We start from the raw sequence: 20,422 nt of genomic DNA, 5'->3' as shown, positions 1-20,422 counted from the left end.
GAAAGAAGGCACAGTGAAAAAACTGGTGAAATCCAAACAAAGTCTAGAGTTTAGTTAATAGCATTGCACCAACAATAATTTCTTTTTGACAAATACCAAAATTATTTAAGATGTTAACTTAAGGCAGATTTGGCCTTAAGTTCCCCCAAACAAGAAAGAAAGTCAGTTGACTGTTTCTATTGGATAAAAACAACAACCAGTTATGAAGATGTGCAGTACTAGTATTTGTGGCTGTGAGATCCTGGAGAAATTTCTTCCATGGTCTCTATACTTCTGAAAACTCATATCATTCAGTTCTAGGACATTTTTTTTTTTTTTTGGAATAATTTCATTAAGATCTCATGTCCCGAGTTTCCTCTGTTTTGTCTTTCTAGAACCTCAGTTATGTTGGACCTCCAGAAGTGGTTATCTCAGTTTCTTATCAATCTCTTTTATTTTCCATCTCGTTATCATTTTGCTTAAGAAGGTAAACTACATATTATGTTAGAAGGTGGTAGATGCTATGGAAAAGGGGTGGGGTGCAGTTGTCATTTTATTTTATTATTATTACTAGAGGCCCGGTGCACGAAATTCGTGCACTGGTGGGAGGGGGGGGGAGGGGGTGTGTGCCCCTCAGCCCAATCTGCACCCTCTTCAATCTGGGACCCCTCAGGGGATGTCCAACTTCCAGCAGTCGGACATCCCTCTCACAATCCGGAACCGCTGGCTCCTAACCACTCACCTGCCTGCCTGCCTGATTGTCCCTAACCCCACTGCCTGCCTGCCTACTCGCCCCTACCTTGATCTCCTGCCAGCCTGATTGCCCCTACCTTGCCCTCCCCTATCAGCCTGATCACCCCAAACTGTCTGTGCCTTGGCCCCCCGTCTGGCCTCCCTCTGGAGGCACCACCCCCATAACCCCAATGCTGCTGCCACTGCAGCTGGTTATGGCTGCCTGAGCCTTGGCCTTTGTAGCCACTGCGGTTTTGTCTGGAAAGATGTCCGGAAGACAACCACTCTAATTAGCATATTACCCTTTTATTAGTATAGATTTGGGGACCATTACAACCACGCAGAACTTGAAGAAAACACATGGCCCTGGTCAGTTTGGCTTAATGGAGAGAGCATCGGCCTGTGGACTGAAGAGTCCAGGTTTGATTCTGATCAGGGGCACACATGCCTGGGTTTCGGGCTCAATCCCCAGTAGGGGGCCTGTGGGCGGTAGCTGATCAGTGATTCTTTTTTTAAAATATATTTTATTGATTTTTCACAGAGAGGAAGGGAGAGGGATAGAGAGCTAGAAACATCGATGAGAGAGAAACATTGACCAGCTGCTTCCTGCACACCCCCCACCAGGGTATGTGCCCACAACCAATGTACATGCCCTTGACCGGAATCGAACCTGGGACCTTCCAGTCCACAGACCGACGCTTTATCCACTGAGCCAAACCGGTTTCGGCTGATCAGTGATTCTTATCATTGATGTTTCTATCTCTCTCTCCCTCTCCCTTTCTGAAATTTTAAAAATATATATATATTTTAAAGAAAACACATGATCTTCACTTTGGGCTTTGTCATCTTACAATATCCTTTGTGCAGTGTTTTAACTTCCCTCAACTTTCCTTTACCCACCTTTAAAGTGCAATCTATTTTGGGGAAGATGATCAGGAAAGTGATTACAATGGGTAGAAGTTTTTTTTGGAGGGGATGGGTCATGAAGATATTTAAAAATTGAGCATGGTGATGGTTGTACCACTCTGAATTTACTTTAAAAAACCAGTTCATTGTACACTTTAGGTGACATGTACAGTATATGGGTTATAGCTCAACAAAGCTGTTCTTTTATTTCTTTTTAAATAAAGACCAGTCTTATAATTAGTTGCAGATGTTTTCAGAGGCCCCTCAAGATTTGCTTACCATGTCCCAAATCACAGCTGTGATTCCCAGTTGCCTCCAGTCCTGGTGGATCTGGATGGTGTGGTTTGCAAAGGAGAAGGTGGCAAGAGGCTTATGGAATTTCGGCAACCCCATTCCCCCGGTCTCCTCATAGGGCACCAGGGCCATTCCCACTGTGCCAGCTCTGCTCCCTTTAACCTGTTGGGCAAAAGAATCCTGCGTGCTCTGGCCAGAAAGTGCATTCTTTCTTAGGTGGCCCGGATGCTTTTTTTAAGGTCGTTTTATGGATTCAAAAGAATAAACAGAGATGTGGAAAGCTTTTGTCAAAATCCTTTTACATGGTTCTTCCAGTCTCATGGGAAATGAAATGTGGCTCTGAATTCATCCCAAAGTGTGTCTTTGGGCAAAAGCACCCAGAACGGCACAACTCCTGCAGAATGCCCCACACACTTTGCTGTCAGGACTCAGGGGGGCTTGAGGGTGAGTGAGGCGGCGGTGCCAGCACAGGACCTGGGAGAAGGTAGCGCTTTCTACACTGCCCAGGCCACGTGGACTACAGCAGTACCCACCCAGGTGGGCAGGGTGTTTCTGCTGTTTTGTTTTGGTCTGGCCTCCACCCCGTCAGCCACGGACCTGTGCCTGCACTGAGACTGAATGGTTTGATGGCCCTACTTTTTGGTGGACAGTGGATGCACTCCCAGAGACTGGCAGTTAGACTCTGGCGGCTTCTGAGTCCCTTGCGGGGAGAGCCCGGCCCTAGGTCAAGAACAGACTCAGGCGTCCTCGGCCAGGAGGCCTCCTTGGGCTAGGGGCCGCCACAGTTTGAAGGCTGGCCATGACCCCAATCCTGGCAGGGGTCTCCTCTGGGGCGCTGGCAGGCCTGGGTTAGGGTCACTGGCGGTTTGGAGGCCGGTCACGCCCCCGATCCTGGTGGGGATCTCCTCTGGGGTGCTGACAGGCCTGGGCTAATGGCCGCCCTGGTTTAGAGACTGGTCAAGCCCCCGATCCTGGAGGGGGTCTCCTCTGGGGCGCTGGCAGGCCTGGGCTCTGGCGCCGCAAAGGGAGAGGTTCCTGAACCTGCCTCCCACACACCTAGGTTAGGCTACATCTTGTAGGAGGCGGCTTCAATGCCGGGGGTCGGTGACCAGATCCTCCGGAGCCTCGCTATCTGGACTGCAGTCCCACGTCTCCCAGTGCCCCAGCCTCGGATGCGCCCCCGCAGTTGCCCCCACCACCAGCCACCTCAGCGCAGGCCACAGCAGCTGAAGCTAGCCTCTTGGAAGCCAGGCCACCACACCCACCACCCCTAGTAGCTCTCTGCTGCTCGCTCTCTGTGTCCTGTCCACTGGGGTGGGGGAGTGCTCCCAGCCCAGAGGCCCTCCCTCCCTCAGCAGCCTGGCTTGGGAAGCTGGCCTCATGCAGCATCCCCACTCGGCCACTATGGGTGCAACGCGGACCCCACGGAGGCCAACCTGGAGAACGCGGATTGGAGCTCTGCATCCAGCTGCTGCAGATGCCCTCATTGGTCAACTACCTCCCGATCCTTCCAAGGGCCCCATTGATCCCTCTCAGCACCAGCCATTTAGGCCAGGGTGGCGATCGCCCAGGGACCCCCGCCACGGGAGCGGCTGGCTGGGCCCGGCCATGCCCCCCCGGGTGGCGATCGCCCCGCGGACACCCATGGAGCACCAGGCTCGGCCCGGACACGCCCCCCCGGGTGGCGATCGCCCCCGGGACCCCCGCGGAGCGCTGGGCTCGGCCGGACACACCCCTGGGGCTCGGCCCGGACACGCCCCCCCGTGGCGATCGCCCCCAGGGCTCGGCCCGGACACGGCCCCCCGGGTGGCGATCGCCCTGGGGACCCCCGGAACTTACAGGATTGCGCGCAGCCATCTTGGTCTTCCCAACGGCCGGATAGGCCACCCGGAGTCCCGCCCCCAGCCTCTGGCAGGCCCAATCATGGGCATAGCGGAGGTGCGGTCAATTTGCATGTTTCTCTATTATAAGGTAGGATTTTATCCTCACCTGAGGACATGCTTAGAGGTAGAGAGGGAGGGAGGGAAAGAGGGAGGGAGGGAGGTGGGGGGAGAAAGAGAAAGAAACATCAATGTGAGAGAGAAACTTTGATTAGTTGCCTTCCCTGTGTGCCCTGACCATGAATCGATCCAGCAGTCTTGTGGTGTATAGGACAATGGTCCACCAACTGAGCCACTCTGGCTGGGCTGCAGTTGTAATTTTAAATAGGTGATCAGAATAGGCCTCATTGAGAAGGTGGCATTGGAGTATAGACTTGAAAGAGGTAAAGAAGTTAATCATATGAGTATCTGGGAGAACATTCTGGGTAGAGGGGAGAGCCAAGGTCAAGGTCCTTAGGTGGGAGCCTGTCGGGCATATTTGAAGAATTGGAACAGCAAGGAGGCCAGTGTGGGCGTGACAGGAGATGAGGTCAGAGAAGTAATGAGGGGAAAGGGAGATAGAAGGATAGGTCACATCCTAGGGCCTTCTAGGAATATGTGTTAGTCAGTAGAGTAGCCAAATCTGGCTCTCCACCTGTTTTTGTAAATAAAGTTTCATGGGGACAGTCACATTCATTGACGTGTTGGCTGTGACTGCTTTTACACTATACAGGAAGAGTTGAGTAGCTGCTGTAGAGACCATCTACAAAGCCTAAATATTTATTCTTTGACCCTTTACAGAAAAAGGTTTTTGGACCCAACCCTAAAGTCCATATAGACTTTCAGATTCTAAGTCTATAAAATCATGAAGGTTTAAATATTAATGGTTTGTGTCGATTCATACAAGTTTTAGAACAGATTTAGAGAATAGATGTGTGTATAATTAAGAGTAAATATACAAAGCATGCCTCCCTAAGAAGTTAATAATAGCATTAGTAATTGAAAGAAGATTTAAAGAAATGGACATGTGGCTTATACCAGGTTATTGAAGAAAAGTTAGGAGTCCTTGTCCTGCCTTCTGAGCCCACCTTTGGCAAGATGTTGTAATTTTTACCATCATTCATTCAGTGAGACACAGAATAAAGAGCAGTGAGCGAAACAGAAGTGGTCCCGCATTCACAGAGCTCCCAGTCCACTGAGGAATACAGTTACGAAGGCGCCTCCCAGGCTGATAAGAAGTCTGTGGTAGAGGAAGTTCAGGGAGCGGTGCTGGAAAGCATAGGGACGGGCAGGAAGTGAGCCCAGTGGAGGCCACGGACTGAATGCACCGGAAGAAACACAAGAGGTTCCTTGTGCCAGAGGCAGCGTGGCTCATGGGAAGGAAAGGGGAAAGAAGGAGGGAGGGGAGCCGGGCCCAGGCTGGCTCTTGAAGGGCTATATGAGCCATATTAAGAAGAGACTTTGAGATCCTGGGAGCCATTAATTTTTTTTTTAAATTTATTTTTGTTGAAAGTATTACAGATGTTCCCCCGCCCTTTTCCCCCATTGACCCTCCCCTCTCCCCTCCCCCCTTCCTCAGGCCTTCACCACACTATTGTCTGTGCCCTATGGGTTATGCATATCTATAATAATAAAAGCGTAAAATGCTAATTAGATGGGACATCCTTCCGGACCTCCTTCTGGACGACCTTCCAGACGAAGCTGTGAGGGCCGAGGCAGCCGCAGCGGTTGCCTCGGGCCGGGGCTGCTAGGGCCGAGCCCCTTGCACGAATTTCGTGCATCGGGCCTCTAGTCTTACCTTATAATAGACAAATATGCAAATTGACCGCACCTTCGCTACGCCCAAGCCACGCCCACCAACCAAGCCACGCCCATCAACCACGCCCACCAGGAAACCGTTACAGGGATGCTGGGGCCGGTGGCTTTCCGGGCGCCTGCTCCGATGGCAGGGACCCGGCTGGGGTGCGGTGCGGCGGAGCCCAAGGTCCGGAAAGCCGCCCGGGGCTTTCCAGGCCTTGGGCGCCAGCCGGGTGCGTGCTGCGATCGGAGCAGGGACCCGGCTGGGGTGCGGTGCGGCCGAGCCCACGGACCGGAAAGCCGCCCGGGGCTTTCCGGCCTTGGGCGCCAGCTGGGTGCCTGCTGCGATCGGAGCAGGGACCCGGCTGGGGTGCGGTGCGGCCGAGCCCATGGACCGGAAAGCGGCCTTGGGCGCCAGCTGGGTGCCTGCTCCGATCAGAGCAGGGACCCGGCTGGGGTGCGGTGCGGCCGAGCCCATGGCCCGGAAAGCCGCCCGGGGCTTTCCGGGCCTTGGGCGCCAGCCGGGTGCGTGCTCCGATCGGAGCAGGGACCCGGCTGGGGTGCGGTGCGGCCGAGCCCAAGGACCGGAAAGCCGCCCGGGGCTTTCCAGGCCTTGGGCGCCAGCCGGGTGCCTGCTGCGATCGGAGCAGGGACCCGGCTGGGTGCGGTGCGGCCGAGCCCATGGACCGGAAAGCGGCCTTGGGCGCCAGCCGGGTGCCTGCTGCGATGGGAGCAGGGACCCGGCTGGGGGGCGGTGCGGCCGAGCCCTGGGGGTCTGCTCCTGCAATCGGGTCGCAGGGACGCTGGGTGCAGCTGAGCCCAAGGCCACCGCCCAGGGCCAAGCCCGGACCCTGAAAGAAGGTAGAGGGCAGTGGCCACAGCCAAGGCCTGGGTCCCCGGTGCCAGCAGAAAACTGGTGCAGGCAGCCAGGTGAATGAAGGTCTATTGCACGAATCTTCGTGCAAACGGGCTACTAGTATGCTTATAAGTCCTTTGGTTAATCTCTTCCCCACACCTCACTCCCACCCCTACCTCCCCCTTTCCTCTGAGATTCCACAGTCTGTTCCATGTTTCCATGTCTCTGGATCTATTTTGTTCGTCAGTTTATTTTGTCATTAGATTCCACATGTAAGTGAGATGATGTGATACTTGTCTTTCTCTGACTGGATTATTTCGCTTAGCATAATACCCTCCAGGTCCCTCCATGCTGTTTCAAAGGGTAAGAGATCCTTCTTTCTGACTGCTGTATAGGATTCCATGGTGTAAATGTACCACAGCTTTTTTATCCACTCATCTGCTGATGGTCACTTGGGCTGTTTCCAGATCTTAGCTATTGTAAATAGTGCTGTTCTGAACATAGGGGTGCATACATTCTTTCTGATTGGTGTTTTGGTTTTCTTAGGATATATTCCTAGAAGTGGGATCACTGGATCAAATGGCAGTTCCATATTTAATTTTTTGAGGAAACTCCATACCGTTTTCCATAGTGGTTACACCAATCTGCATTACCACCAGCAGTGTACTAGGGTTCCCTTTTCTCTACAACCTCGCCAGCACCTGTCGTTTGCTGATTTGTTGATGGTAGCCATTCTGGCAGGTGTGAGGAGATACCTCATTGTTGTTTTAATTTGCATCTCTCTGATGATCAATGACTTTGAGCATTTCTTTCATATGTCTCTTGGCCATCTGTATGTCCACTTTGGAGAGGTGTCTATTTAGGTCCTTTGCCCATTTTTAAATTGGATCGTTTGTCTTCCTTTTGTTAAGTTGTATGAGCTCTTTATGTATTTTGGAAACTAACCCTTTATCAGATGTATCATTGGCAAATATGTTCTCCCATACAGTGGTATTCCTTACAAAATGAAAAGAGCCATTCATGGGTTTTTAGCAGAGTCTGATGTGATTGAATTTGCATTTTACAAGCATCACTGTAGCTGCCTTTGAGAGCAGCGGAATGTAGCAAGTGTGATAAAGGGACACTGATTATGAGGCTATGGAATTTTTCTCATGTTACTTAAATGATGAGTAAGAACTCAGCTAAGTTTAGGTAGACATTTACCTGTTTAGGAATACACAGTGTCAAGTCCAGAGGAGCAGTGGCGTTGTGTATCTGTGGAATGTATTTAGCATTTCTCTAATCAAGTATCATTTAAGTCAGTTTCTGAGGCCGAGCAGCACTGGAAGGTAGCATTTGTCAAACTTTTATCATCTGAAGAGTTAGTTCAAACTCCTGGTGTCTACGGAGATAGAAGTGCTTGTTGTATAGAAGATTGTTTTTTTGTTTTAACTGCAGATCTGTATTTTCTATGTGCCCATCTAGTCATTTGTCTCCCCACAGTTCTCCTTTTAGCTGGGGAATGTGGGAACGTTAGGGGAGATAATGGTTCAAACCACTTCTTAGTTCATGTGGCGCAGAAAATAAAGTGGCTAAGAATAGCTACAAAACGATGCTTTTCTCAGTTATGTGGTGACATCCAGCATTTTTCTTGCCTGTACCATTCTTGGCTTGCTAAACTTTTGTTTATCTTGAAAAAAGTAATGAATGGTTCAGCAAGGGAAAATACAGAAAAGTAGAACAAAAAAATGATCCATAGGCCTTTCATTTTGGAGACAGTCTAGTTATAATTTTGATAGAATTGCCTTCCTTTTTTGTGATTTATTTTGTTTTGTCACATATTTATGTTTATTTTATAGGTACTTTTTTGGATCAGAGTAATTTTATTTTGTGTTATATAGTTGTAATCATATAAAAATATATATATTCAATTTTTAAAGTTCTATTTTTAAAGTATCTGATGTTTGCAAAATAGTATATCATATAATATGTAGATACTTGATATAAATATATATAAGTAAATATATATATACTAGAGGACCGGTACACGAAATTCATGCATGGGGGGGGGTACCTTAGCCCAGCCTGCACCCTCTCCAGTCTGGGACCCCTTGAGGGTTTGGGCCTAAACAGGCAGTTGGACATCCCTCTCACAATCCAGGACTGCTGGCTCCCAACCGCTCGCCTGCCTCTGCCTGATTGCTCCTAACCACTCCCCTGCCAGCCTGATCAATGCCTAACTGCTCCCTGGCAGGCCCGATTGCCCCTAACTGCCCTCCCCACTGGGCCTGGTTCCCCCAACTGCCTTCCCCTTCAGGCCTGGGTTTCCCCCCCCCAACTGCCCTCCCCTGCAGGCCTGTTTCCCCCCCAATTGCCTTCCTCTGCAGGCCTGGTCCCCTCCCAACTGCCCTCCCCTGCAGGCCTGGTCTCCCCCAACTGCCCTCCTCTGCTGGCCTGGTCACCACTAACTGCCCACAACTGCCCTCCCCTGCAGATCATCTTGTGGCGGCCATCTTTTGTCCACATGGGGGCAGCCATCTTTGACCACATGGGGGCGGCCATCTTGTGTCTTGGAGTGACAGTCAATTTCCATATTACTCTTTTATTAGATAGGATTATTAGATAGGATTCTACCACTGGATTTTTAAGATGTCTGTTTTTTGTAATATAAAGTAAGTGGGATAATACATTTATACACAAGCTCATACAATCATTTAAAATTATTTCATTATTTGACACTGTACATAGACTTTAAAGTTTATTTCTGGGTTTTTACAAGCCAGATGTGGATCTGTGAGACCTAAAGTTCTCAGCGTAATTAGAAAACACGAGTTCTTGGGGAATGAGGAGGCTGGGCCCCATCCGTATGGACAGTCCTGCGGGTAGTGGTGCTTGGAGGACTTGTCTCCTCTACCTCTGTGGGCTGAAGACAGGAGCCTGTGCGCAGTACTAAGTCTCCCGATGCGTTGTTCCCTGTCAGGGGTCTGAGGAGCAGACCGTGGTCTACGCGGTGGGCAAGGCGGGCCGCCAGGACTGGCAGCACGTGTACACCGCGGTGACCCGCGGCCGCAGCAGGGTGTACGTCATTGCAGAGGAGGCTCATCTCCGGAGCGCAATTTCGAAGAACAACGTCCGCAGAAAAACTCGTTTAAAACATTTCCTGCAAGACCGGCTCTCCTCAAGCTGCGCGTCTCCGGCGGAGGGTGCGTCCCCGTCCAAGGGCTCTGAGGACAGCAGACACCCCAGCACACCGCCGCCAGCACCACCGTTCCCTGCAGCCGCCCACTCGGGGACCAGCGATGCCCAGGCCTCTGCGGCTGCGTTCGCGGCATTCGCCTGCTCCGGCGGTTGGAGAGTACCTTTCTCTGGTGAAACGAATGCAGGCGAAGATCCATCCCAACCGCGAGGGTCCAAAAGAACCTGTGCCATGGCTGATGAAAGTCCCAGTAAAGTCCTCATGGTAGGAGTGGTGTTCTCATGTGCTCAAGCTTTACCTGTCGCTCACTGCAGTTGCTGATGTGTGCCAGGGCGCCGTGTGTTTCTGTCCGTGTTGCGTTGGCTGTAGGACGTGAAACAGGCGTTTTCTCACTTCTGTTACGTCCTCTCTGCTGCCCTGCTGGTCCTGGTTGTTTCTCTCTCTGCCTGAGGCTGGCACGCGAGGCGGCCTCAGCGATGGGCTTGCAGGAGAGGCTGCTGTGTCTGCCGCACCTTCTTTCTGCAGATCTCTCTCCCCCTCCCCCTGCTGTAGGCCTAGTCTCACCTGTCTCTCACAGCTCCATGGAAGCGGCTGGTTGCAGTCATCTTGTCAGCCTGGAGGCCTGTCCCTAGGTCTTGCTCTTGACTGTTTCCCTGGCATTTCTAGTAGTTTTACACGCGGCTGCAGTTTCTGTGTTTCTTTCCCTCCCTTCCAGTGGTGCCTTATCACACCTCCCCCACCTCCGTCTCCTCGCCCCCACCTCTTCACTCCCCATCTTGGGTCCTGTCTTCCCTCCCTCTGATGGACACTCCTCTCCAGGGCTCGGTTCTTCTTTCCTTTGAGGACCCTTTCCACTCTCTAGGTGTCAGCTGTCACCTTTGCACTGATGATGTGTCAACCAATCGTCTCAACTGTCCACTGCATTCCAGGTGTTGGGGACTCAGTGGCGAGTGACAGCCCCCCTCTCGCACTGGTGGCCTCGGGTGGCGACAAAGGCTGCGCTTCCCTGTGAATGCTCTTGGCACTGAAGAGGAGGGGTGAACCGGCTCCCCAGGCTGCAGCTTTGTTCCTGGGATTGACTTTCTGGGACCACAGCCCAGCTTCTGACTCTTTTTTTCCCCCGCTCTCGCCACGTCAAACAGCATTCTCCCAGTTACACAGCCGGACTCAGCTTGCCTTCACCCTCTACCTCCAGTTGATAGATTTATTGCAAAATGTAGCTCTCAGGAATTACTTTCGTTCCATTAAGTCTGGGCAGGTTTAGAGCCTTATCTCATCTTCTCGGATGATGGCTGACCGGCTGCCTCCCCGCTTGCCCCCATCCTCCTAGAGCACCCTACACCTCGTTACCAAATTCACCCCCCTTACTGCTCCGCTCTTTCCTGTGTTAAGAGCCTCCAACCTAAGTTCCAGACTATCTAGCTTGGCACTTGAGACCTTGCATAGTTTGACCCCAGCTCTCGGCATCATTTTATTCCCCCCTGCTCTTTTCCTGCGTTAGTCCAGCCAGTCCTCATGCACTGAAAGGAGCCGAACCTACCCTCATTTCTTCCTTTCGGCTTTTGCTGTGCGACTGGGTTTGGATGCCTTATTCTCTCTGCCTGCCCTCGGTTAGCGTTTGATGAAACTTTGGATCCTGTTCTAGTCACTGACCTAAATGTGGAGGGAGGGAACCAGGCCCCTCTCTGGCTTTGTTGACATTACAGTCCACCAATGGGTCACAGGCAGTAAATACAAGAGAAATAAAATGTTCAGGTCAAGAAAGATTCTGTGACGAAAATAAAGGTAATGAGGTAGGGAATGGTGGGGGCGGGGGGAGGGCGGCAGGAGGTGCTACTTTGCCATGGGGGTCAGGTAAGGCCTCACGGAGGAGAGCACATGTGAGCTGATCAACCAGCAGCCCTGTGAGGCTCAGAGAAGTGCCTCCAGGTGGAGGATGCAGAAGAGGCAAAGCCTGAAGGGAACGGCTTTGTTGGAAGGGAAGCAGCAGATGTGCCAGGGGTGAGGAAGAGCGGGTGTGTAGGTGGTGGTGCTGGAGCGATGGCGGGGCTGTGGCGGGGAGATGGGAGTGCACTGGAGCTTTAGCAGAGGTGTGACCCCTCTGTGTGCTTACCACCACCCCGTGTGCTGCTGTGGAGAGTGACGGTGGAGAGTGAGGAGGGAGCAGGGAGGCCAGTCAGAAGGCTGTCCTAGGGAAGGTCTAGGGAAGAGCAGGGAGGGGTGAGAAGCGGAGGGATTCCGGATGCTTTCTGCAGATGGAGTCAACGTGAGCTGCTGATTGGATGTGAGGGGAAAACAAAAAGCAACCCGGGCTGGTTTCTGGTTGAAGTGACTTGGTGAGCGGCAGTGCCGCTTCCGGGGATGGCAAGGCCTTGAGAAGAGCTGGGTGAGGTGGACTCACTGAGGAAGCCAGTGGTGGGTGGGGGAGTTAGGGCCTCAGAGTGGGTTGGGGTGGGCAGTGGTGGGGGAGTTAGAGCCTCAGGGTGGATTGGGGTGCACAGTGGTGGGTGGGGGGGAGTTAGGGCCTCAGAGTGGGTTGGGGTGCACAGTGGTGGGTGCGGGAGTTAGAACCTCAGGGTGGGTTGGGGTGGGCAGTGGTGGGTGGTGGGGGAGTTAGAGACTCAGGGTGAGTTGGGGCGAGCAGTGGTGGGTGGGGGTGGTTAGAACCTCAGGGTGGATTGGGGTGCACAGTGGTGGGTGAGGGGTTAGGGCCTCAGGGTGGGTTGGGGTGGGCAATGTCCGTGTGGGAGTCATTTGCAGAAAGTGGTACTTAAAGGACTAGGTGAGTTAATTTCAGGAGGGACACAGACGGGTCTGGCAGAGGAGGAAGAACTAGCAAGGGGCCTGGAAAGGCGTGAGGGAGAGAGAAGGAGAAGCGGGTGGTGGGAGGGACCAGGAGGTGGGCGCGTTGGGGAAGCCGTGGAGGCAGCGTTGCTGAGGAAGGTTGCTGTGCTCAGCAGCAGAGAGGGTTGTGTCTGGATGGACGCCCTGTGGTCAGGGAACATTTCTTTACTTTGGAGGGAGCATGAGGGCATCCTAGGTTGCTGCTGGAATGGTCCAACGGAGAACAGGAATTCATGAATCAGAGACGGGGTAATTGCAGGAATGGTGTCGGGTGGGTGAGATGGGAAAAACCAAGAGTGTCCGTAGGTGTTGCCCTTAGATACAGTCGGGGACAGGGACGCTTCTTCCATTGCAGCCGGACGGAGCGGGCGCAGTGCGTTGCTGGGTAGAGTTGGGGGTGTTCTCAGCTGATGGCCTCCACCTCTCTTCATAGTGGAATTGGGCTCAGTTTCTGTTTTGGTCATGAAGCCCGCCCTTTCTCTGAACACACCTCTCTCCTGTGTTCAGCACGTGCAGCAGTCAGACTGTAAGTGCGGCTTATTGAGGGCAGCGTGCTGGCCCCAGGGTAACCGCTCAGAAGTACTCGGGGTTACACTGCGAGTTGTGAACATGTGGCATCCAACCTTTAAACAGACCGGACCTCGGAGTATCGCTCTTGCGTGTGCTCAAGTCCTGCGTGTTCTGTAGCCCCCGCTGTGAGAGTCCCTTTGAGAATCCCTTTCGGAGGCAAGAAAAGACCCTTTTGAATGAGACCTATTTTTGTTTTTAGAAATAATCCAAAGTCAGTTGTTCCATCGTTTTATGAAGCAGATGATCCAATTTAGATAATAGCATTTTGTGATTTTAAAAGAAAAGGTTGGATTATAAAATATCTGGATGGTAAGTTGCTTTCTGTGCCGGCAGCAGACTTGTTGGGGGGGCGGGGGGCTCAGGCTCCCGGGCGGTGCCGTGAAGCCGGGATGGAGCGGGTCCCTGTGGGAGCCCAGGGGAGAAAGTGCCCACGAACCCCGCCTATCCTAGGCTGAGCTCAGGGGAGAAACGTCTACCTTCTGACCCCACGAGGGTATGCGACAGGTAAGCAGCTCACTGGGCGTGTGCCCGGCAGAGGGGCCAGTGTGGGAAGTCCTGGACATTAGGCGATGACTGGAAAGGTGTGGCTGGAGCGGGGCGTGTAAGGGCGGGGGCGGGGGCTGAGCCGGGGACCGTGGGGGCGTCGGAGAGAGGGCTCTTCTACAGAGAGCACATGCTCTGCAGCCACGGAGCCCGGGGCATTGTGAAACTGTGGGCTGGCGTTTATGGAGGGGACTCTGACGGGAGTTTAGTAGATGATGGTTAGGCAGAGGCTAGGGGCTGAGTTCCCAGCAAACAGATGATCTCAGTGGCTCGTACAAAATGATTACGCCCTAAGTCAGGTGGCCGCGGCGGGGGCGGGGAAGAGATGCTGAGGGGTGTAGTCGATGGGACCTCCTGGTCAGTTACTTACATAGGTGGGGTCGGGCCTGAAGGTGACCCCAGGCTTCTGTCTTGGGCGTCCAGGTGGGTCCAGGTGCCATTCATCAGGACTGGGAACAGAGGCTGAGGGACAGGTCTCCGTGGGGGAAGTGATACAACTGGACATAGTGGGGAGGACATAGCAGGCCCACTGCTGACTCTCAGCTTCTGTCTGTACTCCATGTCAACTCGGGGATGTGGAATGTCCATCTCAGCAAAACATCTTTTTTTTCTTTCTGAAATTAAATGTGTTAACTCTTAGCAAGCCCATGGGGCAAGGAAGGCTTTGACTGGAGCAGAAAGCAAGGCAGCTCCAGGGAAAGGATCTTTTTCTCAAAGTGTCTGGCGTTGTATTTCTCAGCACGAACAGGGGGCGTGGCTGTGGTCTCTGTGGGGGTGCACGGGGAAAGTGGCAGCGCTGTCCCTGCAGCTCGGAGCTGCCCAACCCCCTGAGCTCCGGCCGAGGCCAGCATCGCCCCCTGAGCTCCGGCCGAGGCCAGCATCACCCCCTGAGCTCCGGCCGAGGCCAGCATCACCCCCTGAGCTCCGGCCGAGGCCAGCATCACCCCCTGAGCTCCGGCCGAGGCCAGCATCGCCCCCTGAGCTCTGGCTGAGGCCAGCATCGCCCCCTGAGCTCCGGCCGAGGCCAGCATCACCCCCTGAGCTCCGGCCGAGGCCAGCATCGCAGAAGACCCGTGAACAGAGTGACGGGCCCAGTGCCGACAGGTGTCGTGGCAGGAGGGCGGCAGCACAGCCACGCGCTCCAGCTGTAAATTTTCTTACAGGATTTGCCAGAGCGATGAGGGTCATTCATTTACAAGAATCCCTAGAAATGTGGACTAGGATTGAAAGCTTCAGGGCTGATGAATTAGGAACTGTTCTTTCATGATTGTAGACGTGTAGGTGCATTGAGATGTGTTGTGTCTAAAAGGGCGAATGCAGTGACGGGGCGGCCACACCCCGTGCTTTGTATTCACACCGCTGCACCGGAGCCCACCAGCATGTGATTCCCACAAACACCGGTGCCGAGCCTCCGAGGTGACAGCTTCTGCTTTTCCGTGGGTTCTCAGCTTTGGCCTTTGGAAAACATCCTAACAGAAAACGTTAACCTGATTTTTTTTTTCTTTGTCTAGCTTCCCCCCACCAAGAAAGGAGGGGGAAAACAGAAATCTCCCGTTAAATGAAAACACATGTGCAAACATTTTCAAATTTATCACATAAAACAGTGATTTCCAGATTGTTGGAAGGAAAAATGACATTTTAAATTTAAAAATCCAGGAAAGACATAATCACATAATTCCTGAACAAAGGTAGTCCTTGTGTTAGTCAGGGTTCTCTAGAGAGAGAGAGCCAATAGGATATGTCTCTGTCTGTCTGTCTGTCTGTCTGTCTTATATCTATCTGGATTTATTTTAAGGAATTGGCTCATGGCATCGTGGAAGCTGGCAAGTTCAAAATCTACAGGGTAGGCCAGGAGACCCAGAGAAGACTCGTTGGCAGCTGGGGAAAGGCCAGTGTTTTTTCCGTTACGGCCTTCAATTGATTGAAGGTCCATCTACATGACGGAGGGCACTCTGCTTTACTCGCAGTCTGCTGATTTAAATGTTATCTAAAAATGACCTTCACAGAAACGTCTGGAAATACATTTGACAAAACAAGTATCTAGGTACCCTGGCCTGGCCACGCGAACACAGACTGTGCGTGCCCGCGACCATACTGGCCCACTGACTTCAGTTTGGGGATCCCTGACTGTACCAGGGTGCCGCCAGAGGCATTGCAGTGCTTCATCTCGCCGCACCTGGGGCCGGCGTCATAGGTGCAGCTTGGGCGGTCAGTCACCCAGGCCTCTGTGCTTAGAAGGATCCCGCTCTCGTTATCACGTTCTGCAGGCATCATCTTGAAATTCTTAATTTCTGAACACGGGACCCTCATTTTAATTTTGTATGGGGTTGTCAAAATATATAGTGGGCCCTGTCCACCCCTTCGGAAACTAGGTTTATGGACTCATTCAGCAAATAGTCCCTTCTCTGGGCCAGAGCCAGAGCGGGGGCTGGGGTTCCACAGTGAGCAAAGGCAGATGTGAGCCCACAGGAGGGAGCGGACCCTGCTTGCTCTGGTCTGTGTCTTCCGCAGAAGCAGTCAGAGGGAAAAGAAGTACAGAGGGTAGACTGACCACACTTTTACAAAATTAACCTCTTTCTTTCTTTTTTCCCCCCAACAGATGGAAGAATCATCTCCACAAGTGTCTTCCAAACTTCAGAATCTGAAACTCAATAATTTAACCCCCAGGCGACTTTTCAAACCCACAGACAATCAAGAAACTTAATTTTATTTCGGATTGCTCATCATCATTTGTCTGGTTTTTAACACAAAATGAACATCATCACTTCCAAGTATCAAGATAAAAGAGGATGTCTGTCACTGGAGTTCTCTTCTAAGGTGTTTGTGCTAGCAGATGTTTTAAATTCATTCAATCAAAGAAAACCTTAATGATGTCAATATCTGTCATGATGAGAACTGATAGCACTGGACATAAATGAGGGAAAGTGATGTCATACATATTTTTAAAACTCTGTGCTTTAAAAAGTGTCTTATTTTAGGATAATGCCTCATTAACTCCCGCCATCATTGTACGTGCCCCTTGCCCACGGGATGAAGCAGCGGTGGACACCCGGCAGCTGCACCTTACTGCCCCGATTCCAGGACAGCGCGTCTTCCGCAAAGTGGCCGCCCCTCCTGGCTGCCCTTGGCTCCGTCACACGCTGGCTCTCCTCACCGGGGCCGTCTCCTGGGAACCCCTTCTGCGCTGGGAGCACACTGGCTTTTATTTCCTTAGTTGGAGATATAATTGATGTGGAGCATTGTCTAAGCTTAAGGTGCACTATGTGTTGATTTGATACTTATATTTTGCAATATGATTACCACTGTAGCATTAACTAACACCTCTATCATGTCACATAATTATCATTTTTGGAGGGAGCACATTGTTTTAAAGATATTCTACTTTGGAAAAAATTTTTCTCAAGAGTGATTTTTCTTTTTCTAGAGTTTTATTTATTGTTAAATGGTAAAATGAATAGTTAACCCTTTGCACTCAATTGCTTTTTTCTCGATTCCTTTATTCTAATGCTAACCATGTCAAGTCACACTTGACATCCGAGTGCAAAAGGTTAATAAGATTTACCTATTATCCCAAGGTTTTAAAAATAGCCTTATTGAGATAAAACTCACCTACAATTCACCCATTTACACAGTTGAGTGGCTGTTAGTATATTCACAGTTGTGCTACCAACACCACAGTCAATTTTAGAATATTTTAATATAATCTCCCAAAGAAATCTTGTACCTCTTAGCTCTAATACCCTCATCCTCTCCAGCCCTAGGCAACTGCCAATCTATTATCTCGACAATAGGCTCTTTTTACTTCTTTGATTTGCATAATATTTTCAGACTTCTTCCATATTGTAGCATGTATCTATCAATGTGTTTCATCTCTTTTTTTAAAAAAGGAATAAAACAATCCTATCTAATAAAAGAGTAATATGCAAATTGACCATCAATCCAACACACAAGACGGCTGGCACAAGATGGCCAGCAGGGGAGGGCAGTTGGGAGGGACCAGGCCTGCAAGGAAGGGCAGTTGGGGGTGACCCAAGCCTGCAGGGGAGAGCAGTTAGGGGTGACCAGGCCGGCAGGGGAGGGAAGTTGGGGGTGACCAGGCCTGCAGGGGAGGGCAGTTAGGGGTACCCAGGCTGGCAGGGGAGAGCAGTTAGGCATCAATCAGGCTAGCAGGGGAGGGCAGTTAGGGGGTGATCAGGCTGGCAGGGAAGGGCAGTTAGGGGCAATCAGGAGGGCAGGCAGGTGAGCACTTGGCAGCCAGCAGTCCTGGATTGTGAGGGATGTCCGATGTCCGACTGCCCGTTTAGGCCCGATCCTACCAGTAGGATCGGGCCTAAACGGGCAGTCAGATATCCCTCAAGGGGTCCCTGATTGGAGAGGGTGCAGGCTGGGCTGAGGGGGACCCCCCCCCCCCCCCCCGTGCATGAATTCGTGCACCGGGCCTCTAGTTATGTATAAAAAGCTAGCATTGTTTCTTTTATGGGCTGCTGCCTTGGGTAATCCAGTCAAAGACAATCACTCAATCCAACTTGAAGCCTGTGTCCTTTGTGTACCGCTGGAAAAACTGGCAGCATATCCTGAGGCCATATCTCTCCATCAGACTGCTGGTTTGAGCTGATGGGGCAGGATGGGGACCCCTGGCTGATTTGTGCAGGTGGCTCCAGAAGAGTTCAGGCGACCCATCTTGCTTTCAGTGATGCCATGAAGCAAAAAGCCTTCATCTCTCTTTATTACTGAGTCATGTTCTGTTGTATGGATATAGCACATTGATTCATTCATCAGTTGATGGACATTAGGTTGTTTCTACTTTTGGGCTATTTAAAAAAAATTTTTTTTTTATTGATTTCAGAGAGGGAGGAAGGAGAGGGAGAGAAGAGATAGAAACAACAATGATGAGAGAGAAACATTGACTGGCTGCCTCCTGCAGGCCCCACACTGGGGATCAGGCCCACAACCCGGGCGTGTGTCCTGACTGGGAATCAAACCATAACCTCCTGGTTCATAGGACGATGCTCAACCACCTGAGCCACACCGGCCAGGCTACTTTTTGGCGATTATAACTAATGCTGCTATGAACATCTGTGTACCAGTTTTTGTGTGGACATATATTTTCATTTCTGTAAGGGGTATACCTAGGAGTGGAATTGCTGGCTCTTCCTGTAACTCTGTTTAACCTTTTGAACTGGCAGACTGCTTCCCAAAGTAGCTGCACCGTTTTATATTTATACCAGCAGGGAGTGGGGGTTCCAGTTTCTCCACATCCTCGCCAACACTTGTTATTATCTGACTTTTTTATTGTAATCATATAGTGGGTGTAAACTGATATTTCATTGTGGTTTTGATTTGCATTTCTCTGTGGCTAATGGTGTTGATCATCTTTTCATGTGCTTCTTGGCCATTTGCAGGTCCCCTTAGGAGAAATGTCTATTCAGATCTTTTGCCCATTTTAAAATTGGGCTATTTTTCTTTTTATTATTGAGATATAAGTTCTTTATATAGTCTACATAGAAGTCCCTTATTAGAAACAGTATTTGCAAAAAAAATGTTTGCATTTTGTGGATGTTTTCACTTTCTTGATGGTATCCTTTGAAGCACAAGTTCTTATATCATCTGCAAATATAGTTTTACTTCTTTCAAATCTTGGGTGCCTTTCTTGTCTTACTGCCCTGGCTAGAACTTTTAATAAACTCTGAAGCGGAAGTGGTGAGAATGGACATCCTTGTCTTGTTTCTGTGAATTTACAAGGCCTGCAAGGCAATCTGCAAAAATGGAAGTGTTGGGACTCTTAGTGTAGTTTGTTTTACTTAAAGATAGACTAATTAAAATTTGTATATTTTTAATACTTTATGTAAATATTTCATAGAATTCACGTATGTTCTCTGAGGGCAGATGCCACCTAAAATAAACGTGCCTTCGTCCTGGGCGTGTTCATGTCGGCAGACTGTTCCAGCACTTACACGTGTGTTCACACCTTGTCCTCACAACAGTCCTGGAGAGCAGATACAACCTTCGGTATTACAGGTGGGGACACTGACTCCCGGTGAATTTCATGCCACCAGTGAGTTTGCATTCCAGCCCACGTCTGATTTCAAAACCTCTGCTCTTCCCACTCTTCCATGCTGCTTTTCAAGTTTATGGAACACCGCCCCCTTTAAAAATCATGTAGCAGTAAGCATTGTGTAAGGCTCAGTCTAGAACATGAAAACACTTTCAAAACACATAAAAAAAATGCATGTCCTATATTTTTGGCTTTTTAAAATCACTGTTTATTCCATTTGGTAGAGGTTGTGTGTTTTTTTTCCATACAAATATTTGCAACAATTTTGAATTCCCCAAAACCATACATAGACGATAAATACCATGCTATTAAAGTATTAAATTTGTACAAAAATACTTTACAGTTTAATACTTGTTTGTTACAAATAAAAATACATATTTAAGTGACTCATGATCTTTTTTTTTCTAACATGATTCTGCTTTATACTTTCTTGCCCTGGCGGTCCTGAAATGTGATCGAAATGATATATTTCTCTGCACAGAAAGAAAGGTGAACTTTTTCCTTAAACAAAGGACACAGTGTTCAAATGCTTCATCTAAGCGGTCGGTCGTTTGAATTATTGACCAAAATGAAACGACGTCTGGAAAATAACTGTTTCAATATGGATATTCTACAATCAATATACAGATCTATTTGTTTTTATATTCACCAAATAACAGTTATTAGTGTAACTTCAAAATATCTGAACAAAGGAAAACAGTTGCTGACAAACATCGAATGCAACTGTCACAGTTTATTGCTCTGAGGGGTGGTGATAATTGGCAATGCGTTTTGTGGAGAGTGTATTTACAGTCTCGGTGCGTGGCATGGCT

General features: G+C 50.3%; 1 protein-coding gene across 1 annotated transcript in view; it reads left to right on the top strand.

Moving 5' to 3' along the window:
* HELB (DNA helicase B) overlaps positions 1 to 17,462 on the top strand; it is a 48,703-nt gene extending 31,241 nt beyond the window's left edge. Inside the window, exons 12-13 of the mRNA XM_054718884.1 lie at positions 9,383 to 9,862; positions 16,155 to 17,462. Of these exons, the coding sequence (XP_054574859.1) occupies positions 9,383 to 9,862; positions 16,155 to 16,259 (585 nt within the window). The 3' untranslated portion in view covers positions 16,260 to 17,462. The remainder of the gene's footprint in view (positions 1 to 9,382; positions 9,863 to 16,154) is intronic.
* Positions 17,463 to 20,422: the final 2,960 nt, after the last annotated feature.

Source organism: Eptesicus fuscus, chromosome 7 (genome assembly GCF_027574615.1).
Source record: "Eptesicus fuscus isolate TK198812 chromosome 7, DD_ASM_mEF_20220401, whole genome shotgun sequence".
In the NCBI taxonomy this organism is placed as follows: Eukaryota; Metazoa; Chordata; class Mammalia; order Chiroptera; family Vespertilionidae; genus Eptesicus; species Eptesicus fuscus.
This window is presented reverse-complemented; position numbering and strand designations above follow the sequence as displayed.